Source organism: Clavelina lepadiformis, chromosome 6 (genome assembly GCF_947623445.1).
Source record: "Clavelina lepadiformis chromosome 6, kaClaLepa1.1, whole genome shotgun sequence".
Lineage (NCBI taxonomy): Eukaryota > Metazoa > Chordata > Ascidiacea > Aplousobranchia > Clavelinidae > Clavelina > Clavelina lepadiformis.
In genome coordinates, this window is record NC_135245.1 from 20,486,626 (window position 1) to 20,497,452 (window position 10,827).

At 42.1% G+C, this 10,827-nt stretch overlaps 3 protein-coding genes across 3 annotated transcripts; 1 reads left to right on the forward strand and 2 right to left on the reverse strand.

Moving 5' to 3' along the window:
* The first annotated feature begins 518 nt into the window (after positions 1-518).
* Positions 519-5,409, forward strand: LOC143461738 (uncharacterized). The gene is made up of 8 exons (XM_076959581.1): positions 519-666; positions 749-870; positions 2,386-2,473; positions 2,619-2,771; positions 2,853-2,921; positions 3,950-4,099; positions 4,180-4,505; positions 4,570-5,409. Exons 1-8 carry the CDS (start codon positions 642-644, stop codon positions 4,666-4,668), a joined length of 1,032 nt encoding a protein of 343 aa, XP_076815696.1. The 5' UTR covers positions 519-641; the 3' UTR covers positions 4,669-5,409.
* A 334-nt stretch (positions 5,410-5,743) lies between these two features.
* Positions 5,744-8,121, reverse strand: LOC143461736 (uncharacterized). Its single transcript, XM_076959579.1, has 7 exons — positions 7,960-8,121; positions 7,283-7,497; positions 7,048-7,216; positions 6,783-6,977; positions 6,476-6,690; positions 6,156-6,405; positions 5,744-6,085 (listed from the first exon to the last, which is right to left on the reverse strand). Exons 1-7 carry the CDS (start codon positions 8,054-8,056, stop codon positions 6,012-6,014), a joined length of 1,215 nt encoding a protein of 404 aa, XP_076815694.1. The 5' UTR covers positions 8,057-8,121; the 3' UTR covers positions 5,744-6,011.
* A 678-nt stretch (positions 8,122-8,799) lies between these two features.
* Positions 8,800-10,626, reverse strand: LOC143461737 (CUB and sushi domain-containing protein 1-like). The gene is made up of 7 exons (XM_076959580.1): positions 10,444-10,626; positions 10,161-10,342; positions 9,940-10,093; positions 9,684-9,878; positions 9,417-9,619; positions 9,112-9,349; positions 8,800-9,055 (listed from the first exon to the last, which is right to left on the reverse strand). The coding sequence occupies exons 1-7, from the start codon at positions 10,505-10,507 to the stop codon at positions 8,973-8,975; spliced, it is 1,119 nt and encodes a 372-aa protein (XP_076815695.1). The 5' UTR covers positions 10,508-10,626; the 3' UTR covers positions 8,800-8,972.
* Between the last annotated feature and the right edge of the window lie 201 nt (positions 10,627-10,827).

Below are 10,827 nucleotides of genomic sequence, written 5' to 3' on the forward strand. Positions count from 1 at the left end.
TTTGTCGTCATGCCGACGCGTAACTTAGCAAAGCCATTCAGTTATTTATGGCAGGGGCCACCAAACTTCGAACCGTAGGCCAGATCCGACCCGCAAGATTAATTTCTCCGGCCCGCCTCACTTAACCACAAATGATTTTATTGTATGGTAGTCTATTGAACAAAGTGGGAATTTGGCCTCCAATCGTCAATTTTCAAGTTCATCTGAGACTTATTAAAAAAAAGTTTCGTGACGCCTGATTTATGGATTAGAAAACAAATACAAAGACTTGGATAAGTCATTGTGATAAAATATTGCATATGGCACACTTCCAATTCTAAAACATGCTCATACTTTATTTATGTGGCTTGCACGCAATGTGTTAATGGTTTACATGTGTAAATTGGGACACTTACTATGTAACTGTGTAAACCTACAGCATGCAAACTGATTATGTCATGAATAAATTTTGTGGGCTTGTTCCATGTTGTCATCATATGATAGTTGAATTGCAAGTTTTGATATTAGTTGCTATGACAACAATAACAAGCTTTTTAAGTTTAATGCTGTCAGATATTGACTTGTTAAAAACATGGCAATATATTTTTCAGAGATTCTTAGGCACATATATTGTTGGTTTTGAAATGGGTTAAGTGAATAGAATGAAGTTGTTTGTACTTGTCACAGGTCAGTTTTAAAATTCTTGTTAAATCTCTTTTTACTTCACTTCGAGTTTATTCTCACGTTGACTGAAGATATCTTGTTTTAGTTTTCTTCCTCGTCCACCCTTCATCGCCCTCTGATGTGCTGGACTGCCCATTCTGCTCGTCAACATGCCGTGAAGCTGGATTTATGTCATGTGACACTTGCCTATGTGCACCATCGTGTGATGTAAGTATGTTCAATTATTTTGTATCAATTGTTTAAATAATACATCATAGTTACAATACTACAATTATCATAAGGTAAATACATATCTCACATGCACATTCTAAATGATGGTTGGATGTGCAAATAATTTATATCATACAAGGCCATTGTGTATTAATTATGACATAAAAGTTCACATTTGCTGACTCAGGATGTTTAAGTTGTTGGATTGGAATAATAAATTTTTTTACATTGATCGTGCCTCACATCTCATGACTCCAACAAAATGTTAATCCCGTGAACTTGCGATTATGTCAACGTGCTCACTCTACGATATGATTGTTATTGTTACAAGGGTGATTGATTAGACGCCCATGTTCTGTTGGTGGTGATTCATGCCAAGACTGCCGCGTGCGATATTATTTGTACATTTTGAGTTGTTTGCTGGAGAGGACAAAATATCTGATTTTGTGTCACTTGATATGATCAAAAGCTCAACAGCTGTGTTCTGAGAATCAAATTTCATGTTCACTTTGGCCCTTAATAATATGGAAAAACTTTTCTCCCAACACAGGAACATGTATTAGTGCTGTAGTGAATGTGGTGTACATGTCCTGTGTTCTTGCGGTTTGTTTATTCCTGAATGAGCAGATTATCGATCTCATTTTCTGTCATAACAACGTTGGTAAACTGAAGTGAAATATCATGCTTATGGGGTGAATGTAAAATTTTGCCGACCAGTGTAGATAGAAACTCTCCAAATATTAGCTTTGGCGTGTCCTGTGGTTTGCTGTTTACAGTCAATCAATCACCGCTTCTGCGTCTGTTTGCTGGGAGGCTACGAATGCTTCAAGCAATTTATGTGGCCACATTAATGCTGTAAAAGACTTTCTTCAATTTTGCTTTTGCTCAAGAATGTTGCAAACTCCCCAGAGCTGATGGTGATCAGCCTTGAGGTGGGCGAGTAACCTTTACATTATCCAGAACGTGAAGATTAGTTTCTAAAAATTGCCTTTTAAGCTTTTGCCATGACTTTCGTGCTACAAAGGTTTGTTTGTGTGTAAACAGACGTGGATGAGTAATCGTGAATGCGCGTGTCGATGTCAGGCTGATCGCCTTGTGCTGCCCATGTCAGGAGATAAGAATCAATCACTTGTATCACAACATGTTAATATTCGCCATGCCCCGGGCCATAGAGATCTTAAATCTGATTATATCTTCCTAACAGTCTTCAGCACTATTTGAACTTTCGTTTCACAGAAATTTTTTTACTTTATAGAACTTTTTTATTCCTGCCTGGAATGTTGGTACCAGGTTGATTGTCTTTTATTTGCTCAAACCAGTACATTGATTCATACAAATGTTATCTTTTATCCGTTCAATAGGTTGCATAGATGCTGCACAATACACATATTATAGAATCTTATCTTTTTACCGATCATGTGAGGTTGTTTCTATTTATTGGATTTTAGAGTGAGTTTGTGTTGATAATAATATTGTTGCCCTCACCTTAACACAAAATCTTTTATGTTCCAGCTAATAACTTGCTCTCCTCCGAGAGAATGCGTGCTAAGGTCAGAGGACTGCGTGAGTGAGCCTTGCCCTAAGCTTCCAACATGTATTGGTGAGTTTTCTTCAAAACAAGTCGCCCACTTGAATGTTTCAGTTTATCGAGTGGGCTTTGTATTATATCTCGGCTTAAGCTTTTGTGATGTTTTTAGTGAAGATACTTTCTTCCCTGTCACATGCTTTTTTATCATTAAACCCAGATTTTTCTCGAGTCTGCAACAGTGTGTTACGTGATCACGATTCCGTGATATTATGTGATATGAATGAGGTGAGGTGTCCACCTGACTTCATGTGCAAGAATGTCACCGGGCAGGACATTGCTGTCTGCTGCAGCAAGGATCCAAAATTAGGTGGTGAGGAAAATGGTTTGCAGCATTTTATCAAGTATTGAGATGTCTGTTGACACGAATAAAGTTCAACTTTCACTTTTCCAGGTTTTGGCCCTGTGGCAGTCAACAACATCCCAGACATGTTTCTCTCATCCTCGGATGAACCCATCCCAGGTAAGCTGCGTCCCAGGAGACATCTTATTACATTCCCTTAATGCGATCTTAATCAAGACAGTCTATTGCTCACATCTATCGGATGGAAGCCCTAATACACTTTATTATCCTCACAATGATATTTCACAGACCAATGGTTTTGATTTAACTTTTTACAAATATGTTCAGTGGAATCTGCTTTTCAATCATGATCTCACAATTACGCTTAAGTGAATAATTTTATTTCATAATGTTGGAAAGTTTTTATCACGATTTCCCTCAATAATTGACTGGAAGTTGGACCTTAGTCGACTGAATACCAGTTTTCATCAGAAAGCATTCATGAAAGTAACAGAGCACATGCTTTGAAGAACACACAGACAACAAACATGATGTGTCTGTAGTTTGAGGTCAACCACCACCTTTTGCGGATGAAAGCGCAAGTTTCTAATTTGTGCCCGCAGTGTTTTGCTGGCTGGCTCATATGTTCCAAAGCAGTAATTAGCCAGTACTTTTATGAACCTTATTGTTGACTTTCAACTTCAACTTGCTTGATTTGCCTGAGCGCTTCTGCGTCCTAATCATTGCTGAGCACGTTCCAACACCAACCGAGTACGATGCAGGAGTTTACTCGATCATGGTTTTTGAATTTCGTCCGAAACTGAATTTAGCTAAAACCGAATTTTAGATGGAAGGAATCGGAATTATTTCGGCCATTCTACGACTGCAAATGTCTATAAAGTAAAGTATTCAAGGAAATGCGGCGGTTGAAATAACTGTGAATGAAAAAGACTTTAATTTCGTCCTTAGACCGACTACAAATTCTGTTCTAGGCGAGGCTGGAAATAATTTTTTCAAAAATCGAATCTGGGCAAATTAGTTGGGCCTGGCGACGTCTTCGTTCACTTCCAGTATTAACACTTGCAACATCGTTGGTTGCCTGAAAGAGTTTTTGTTTGTCAAAATTGAAATCACTTTTAACTCTGTCCGTCTCTAGTTTTTAAGGTTTGTGTTCAAAGTTCTAATCATCGATGTATCTGCAACTACAGGTGATTCAACCGACTGTGACTCGTGCCCGATCGAACCTTGCAAGCTTGCTCAATGCCCGAAAAATCCAACCGCTCAGTGCGTTACGGATGACTGCAGTTGCACTTCATGGTTCATTGACCACGACTTGAACGAAGTTGATTGCTTCGGAGGTTGTTGAGTCTTTTGATTGACGCGCTCAGTAATTCAGCGCCGGAAGTTTTAGCTCAAATTGTTCAACTTTTGTCAACAGAAAACACTCAGACCATTCCCGGCTTCCTGCTCCCTGGTATCGACGGGGAAGTCCCTATTCCGCCCATCGACGTTGACGAGGGAGGAGGTTCGGACGAAGTTGACTTTCCGTTCCCCCCTAACCTCCCCCTCCCACCAACGAGCGTATATTCCCCACCTGGTGACAGCCTGGACGTGGGGCCGACTTTGAAACCCAAACCACCCCCAGCCCAGCCTAGCGGAGTCACTGATAACCCACCAGATGCAGCTAATGACGTCATATTGCACGTGGTTATTGCGTCATGCGTCGTATTCGTGTTCATTATTCTTTTACTTCTCGCTTGCAAGGTAGGTTCTAAATAATCCCCGACTGTCAATGTCACGTTCGCTTTTAACCTTTGACCTTCCTCAGGTCGCCAGTCATCGCAAGAAATCGCTTCATCGAACGTCATACGAGGAACAGCTCAAACCTCTCAAAGTTGATGTCGAGAAAAACGGGAACAATAACTAACCTCTATGACGTCACAATCCGTCCTAGACGTCACCGTGTCCCCGCGATAGGTGTTTGTGGAGAGGTGTTCGTTTTCCCAGATCACGTGTTTGTGGTCGTTGCTGCTTTTTCTTCCAAATATTATTGTTGTTATTGCGACTTACCCGTTCATATCTTTTCTATTTTTCTATTCTTCCCACAGAAATTGGATTGTTGCAGTTTGTTTAAAATTTTGCCAGTATTTTACAGCTCTCACCACCGATTTTTTACACAAAATATTTTTCTAACCCAACTACATGCTTGTTCTACTGGACACGAATCAACTACCTGAAGCATCAAAAATTTTCTGCATTGATAGTGACGTCATACTAAGACACTGCTTGATGATTTCCTGGATGAAAATCTAAAAGTTTTCAGGAATTTGTAAAAAGCTTTCGTGTAGACTCTCCTATGACTGTACAATCGGCATCGTTTGGTGCACCAACGTCACGACTGCATGTGCGACGTTGATGAGCAATTTTTACGTGGTTTTTGTTCCTGATCATTTGCAAGGTGTACCCTCTTGTTCGCTCTTAATCGCGCACTGTTTGTTACGTAACAATGCATACTTTTACTAAAATGGAATGTTCAGAAAAAGTAATCACAAAATCAAGTTCGGTTGAAATTTCTTAAAAGTTTTAACGATTTTTTATTGAAATAAAAATCAAGCAAACTATTTTCTAGCTAGAACGTGCTACAAACAAATAAAACGAAATTACTGTACTGGCGACGTATTGATGAAACAATTGGCCACAAACTATTCCGTTGATATTTGCAAGCTGGCACCATCACTAAACTTCAGCGAAGAGAAGTTCACTTTTATTTTGATAAATTTTAAGACCACGCGATAGATCGAGTTTTCTGTGTTTGTAAAACTTCCACAGAGATGAAACAGAAATGTTTCACAAATCTGACTTTTCTAAGGAAATCAAGCTAGTTAAAGGCCTGGTTGCCTGTTTTGTCCTTAGCCTGTGTCGCATTCCATCTAACTCGTCACTGCATTCATGAGCACTTCTAACCTACACACATCAACAAGCGCCACAAAAGACGACCAGCCTTGAATATCTCGCGTTTATTTACATTTTGCTGAAACGCTTTAAGAGTGAAGACGACACAATCCGGAGCTGTAGTGCCAGTTACTGCGCAATCTTTTGGTTGCGGCCAAAACACAAAAGTTGTTTTTAGTAAAATCTGAGACTTTCGGTCAGAAGATTGAGAAAGTAAATTTTTGAAACCGCGCTTTGGTTGCTCTCACCAAGAACTTTTCACACAGTTTATAGATGTTTTAGTGGCGTGGCAGACAGGTCACTAGACATGGTGCCATTTCAATAAAAATAAGGTGGAGTGGCGTGGCATTTTTTCTTCCTGCAGAAGAAACAAGTCATCCGGACACTGGAAACTGCAAAAGAGTTCAAAGGTTAGTTGTGGCGTTGAGTGGCCGCCCCTGCGAAACACCCCCCTGCACTCACCTCTGCACCTCCCGCAGCTGTACTTGTAATACTTCTTATTGTTCCTCCACACAGTCGAGCAGTAGCTGCTCCAACACTTCCTACCAACCCCGCCCACGCTGCGCCCTGCCGCCCCTACTCCTGGTTCAGGGACAGATTCTAGAACTGCCTGTTCTACCTCCTGTTCAGATGGGTCTAGGGTCGGGTCTGCTTCCAGTTGGTTGTTCGAATAATAATCCAGGATGTCGTCAAATGTATAAGGACAGTTTTCCTTTACAGACGTGAACGTTTGCAATATGACGTGATAATGCGCTCTATGACACTCAATTGTGACGTCTTACCTCATCATTTTCGCACCGCCTCACAATTTCCGGAATCAAGTCACAACTGTGAGGGAATTCCCCGTCGACACAGGTGACGACACTAGGACCAGTGAGCTGGTAGTTTTCCTTGCACTCGACGGAGCAGGAACGCGCGCGGTCGTCGCCGTGCGTTTGGTCGCAGGAGGTCACGGTCGACCTTACCTCGAGCAACGAGATCTCGCAATATCGCAATTCTTAATATTACCAAACAATTATTCGTTTATTCGGCATAAAATAGTGATTTGTTTTGATGACGAAATCACTTGTTACGTCATAAACTACTCACCCAGTGCTTGGCAGTTAACTTGGGTGAAAGCTCCATTTACGCATCGCGCCACCACGCCACCATGTGGTTCGTAACCATATTCACACTGAATCGTGCATTCTGTGGCGAATCCGGCTTTTTCGTCGCTGCATGACGCAATGTGACCGTGTTTGACCTTCAAGTGCTCTTTTATGCAATGGGTTCTCGGGTTGACGACTGCGAATAAATACTATGTTGCTTTGTTACGTCACAGACCTGCTACATCACAAAGGTTGTAGAGACTTACAATTGTAGTCGATCGAGAAGCCGGAGTGCGGCTGGAAGTTGGATTTCCGGGGGGCGGTGACAAATTGCATCCTTACTTTACGCCTCGTGGAAATATAAGTAAATGGCGTCTCCAGGTAGCCCGTGTAGATGATGCCTACGTCATCATCGCTCATGCGACCGTCGAACACCTGAAAAAATGAAATTCTGAATTGTGGCGCAAGGACGAGCTTTATGACAAAACAATGCAGACTTACTTGCAAGTAATCGTGCGGTTTTCCGTCTGTTTTGGCAAAGCTGAGAGAAAAAGATTTAAAAGTGAGGACGACAATTTCACCTTTTCGCGCCTTCACCACGTACTCCAGGTGAAGGTTCCCGGGGTAGGTGTACGAAAAACTACCACTAGGTCGCTCCAACGGGCTCTCGATGGTCCCCCCCTCTCTGTCGTTGTGCAGGATTTCAGTCCCTGAGACTAGGATAAAATATTTTAAGATTAAAACTTTGCTTAATTCGTCGAAATGTTTTTCTCAGGTTTAAAATTGTCTTTTGTTTTCAATTTTCCTCCCAAGCATTGACGTTTGTCAAGCAGTGACGTCAGCAAAACACTATAATTAACTCTCCGTGGTCAACATTTCTTGTGTGACGTCACAACAACTTATTTACTTGAAATTATGCAGTCAGGCGTGAAACTTGAGACTCGAGGAGAAGAAGAAAGTTTTGTTGCAAAAGAATTTGAGGTTTTTATCTTTTTTATCTGTTTCAATTATTTCACCAACAAGATTCACTCAAAAAAGCAGATCTCTTGCCACAGACTCACTGTTGCTTACGTCATCTGAAGAAACCTACGCTTGTCAGGACAAATTAGAAACGTTTCCGAGTCAACAATATTCTAGAATATACATGGCAACATTTCATCATGTCTGACGTCACTCACCTGCCCACAAAAGAGCCGACATCGTAGCGAATCGAAGCAGAAACATTTTCAACTTAACTTGATGCAGATCTGATTCAATCAACGCTCCAGGCGACATATTTATACCTTTCGTCGAAATCTTTTTTTCTTAGTTGCCTTTTTCTCGATTTCAAACTCACTTCAAAGTTCGAGAACTTTCGCAGCAACTTCATTGAATTTCGATTTCGCATACTGCTTGTGTGATGTCATAATGAATAGCGCTAATGACAGCAGAAATACCGGAAATGTTTTCTCTTTTGCTGCAATAGAGCGGCCAAGAATCGTGACGTGTTTACTCAAAATTTGTTTAAAATAGCGTGCGTCATAAAATGTTTCCTTCACCGAAATGTCACTGGTCAAGATGACGTCAAGAGTTTTGCAGCAACACTCGCTCGAAACAAAACTGCAAAGTTGCTGCAACTTGAAAGCGGAAACTTTCACACAGGTCATTGCACTTTGACCTCGTTTAACCCTATCTACTTGTGACGTCGGTCTTGGATAGCGTTTAAGGTTTTCGTGGTGGCCGCTCAATCAATCTCAAGCAAAATTTCCAAACTTGCGGGGAATTTTACTTCGAGACTCCGATAAAGCTTGAGGCATAGCGCGGTAAAACACTCGGCTGACGGGTTTGCCAAATCACGTTTCCTCAAAAAGATGTGCGTGTCTCGCGCGCAGAATCTGAGGAATGTTTTCTCTCAAACCAAGTCATCTCTAGTCACGTGATCAGCCCCTTTTCCTGGGCGCCCAGGTCACGTGTGTGACGTGTGACATTTTCACTTTCGCGATCAAGCTTTCACAAAGGACAGTTCAACAAAAAATTCATTATTGTCCAAAATAAAATGTATTTTTTCGCAAAACGTTTCAATGAAGATGCGTGTGACGGCATAATAAGCGTCTATGATGTTGTACACGATGATGTCATAGGAAGCAAGTTTTTTACAGAGCAAAACATCGACATAACATAAAATGAATGGTGAGCTGAGGCGCTGATGATGTCATCCGGCGAGATAGGAGGGCGGCGGTCGGTTGCATTGCGTCACGTAGCGACAGAATACGCAAGCCTTACGTAATCGGGGCCCTGAAACAACATGTCAATGACGTCACAAAGCTAAAAACTGGAGAGGGGGAAATTACCTTTGCATCGGCCGCAGTCGTAGGGGTAAGGGGGCGCTGGGACTGTGTTCTTGGCGCAGTATTCGGCGAAACAACGCAACCCACCGGCCGCGTTTCCCAAACGCACGGTAGGGTCAGGAAGATTATCCAACCAGACTTCTTCACGTATTTGCTGTGAATGTGTCAAAGTGACGTCATCTTGCAAACGATTTCCGTCGTAGAAGTCGATTATTTCCTCGATCGTATACGGACAATCAGTCTGCAAAGAGCGCATGAGCTTCGAAGATTTGTGGGCCAAAATAATCTCACCTGATCGGTTAACTTACCATGTTGTTTCTCTCGCATTCCACTATGACGTCATTCCTTAGTGAGCACATCGGTTTGGTGTCTTCAACAACGCAACCAGTGACGTCAGAAAGGTAATTGTCAGTGCAGCGGACCATGCATCCCCCCTGTTGGCTGCCCTCCCCGCAGGGGATTATCCTACTGCCTCTCAGTTCTTCGTCTGTGAGCTCACAATAGCTGGGCACTAAAGCGGATATAATACGTCACCATTATCAGAAATTCTTATTGTTGACGTCATCACCACTCACCTATCTGTTGGCACGTGACCGAGGTAAAGGACCCGTCGACACAACGCGCTGTAGCGCCACCCTGGGGTTCGTACCCATTTTCACAACGAATCGTGCAGTTGGTCGCGAAACCAAAAGATTCATCGAGGCATGACGTGTCCATGACGTGCGGAAGTTGAAGGGTTGACACGGCGCAACGGTTTCTCGTGTCGACAACTGTTAATTATGAAGTAATAAGACTCGTGCAGCCTGTGTTTAAAGGGAAGCAGCAACTCACAGTTATATTTTATTTGGAATCCTCTGAGCTCTGCCACGTGATCTGTGACGAAGAGCATCCTCACCCTCCTCGTGCTCGACACGAAGCGTCTCGGAGCTTGTCCTCCGGTGAACTTCTTCCCCACCTTGTCGTGCTTCTTCCTCCCGTTGAACACCTGCGCAATAAAGCGACCTTTGTTTACTAACGATCAAGTGCTTTATGACGTAAATAGAATAACATACTTTCAAATAATCGCTGAAATCGAGAAGAAAATCGAGAAATTCGAGAACAACGACGTAATCATCACTCGGGGCGTTTATGACGTAACTTTGTTTGAAATTGGTGGGATATGGAAAGGGGTAATTTGGACTGGAAAATACTCCCCCATTTCTGTTGTTGAACCATAACTTTGATCTTGACCCATCTGAAAAACACCAACATATCTTCACTTTCTCCGCTTATGACGTCATAAAGGAAGACAACAGCATGACGTCGGTGTCAAAGTGAGATATGCCTGGCGCCTACCTGTGCTGACGTAATAATAAGAGGCCAGAAGGAGGATGATTGTCCACAAATTCGTCATCTGCATTCTTCTGGACACTGAGCTCGGAGCCACCTAATATATAACCGGAGATACAGGACTCCGGGGATTTCTATCAAGTTATTTTCAACCTATTTGCTGCAAAGCGCCTCTGGCAAAAAAATTTTGAAAGATTAATCATCAAGGAAAGTTTACAAAATGTAACGTGCCACCCGCGTCATGCTGATGGAATTTATTGCGTCATAGGATATGTTCATTGTTTCGTCACTAAACGACGTAAGTTGGCTTAACGTTTAGTGGAAAGTCTTTGATTATGTAAACAACGAAGGTAATTTCAACTTAAACTACGAATCTAGTTTTTGCAAATT

Bases quoted from the DNA above. Each gene is read 5' to 3' on its own strand.
- LOC143461737 (XM_076959580.1), bottom strand. From the start codon at position 10,507: ATGCAGATGACGAATTTGTGGACAATCATCCTCCTTCTGGCCTCTTAT. The intron at 9,620-9,683 runs GTGAGTGGTGAT...TATCCGCTTTAG, and splicing joins GGTCACGTGCCAACAGATAG to TGCCCAGCTATTGTGAGCTC. The intron at 9,056-9,111 runs GTAATTTCCCCC...ATGTTGTTTCAG, and splicing joins CGACTGCGGCCGATGCAAAG to GGCCCCGATTACGTAAGGCT.
- LOC143461736 (XM_076959579.1), bottom strand. From the start codon at position 8,056: ATGTCGCCTGGAGCGTTGATTGAATCAGATCTGCATCAAGTTAAGTTG. The intron at 7,498-7,959 runs GTGAGTGACGTC...ATTTTATCCTAG, and splicing joins GTCGGCTCTTTTGTGGGCAG to TCTCAGGGACTGAAATCCTG. The intron at 6,086-6,155 runs GTGAGTGCAGGG...ACTCTTTTGCAG, and splicing joins CAGCTGCGGGAGGTGCAGAG to TTTCCAGTGTCCGGATGACT.
- LOC143461738 (XM_076959581.1), top strand. From the start codon at position 642: ATGAAGTTGTTTGTACTTGTCACAG. The intron at 871-2,385 runs GTAAGTATGTTC...TTTATGTTCCAG, and splicing joins TATGTGCACCATCGTGTGAT to CTAATAACTTGCTCTCCTCC. The intron at 4,506-4,569 runs GTAGGTTCTAAA...GACCTTCCTCAG, and splicing joins TTTTACTTCTCGCTTGCAAG to GTCGCCAGTCATCGCAAGAA.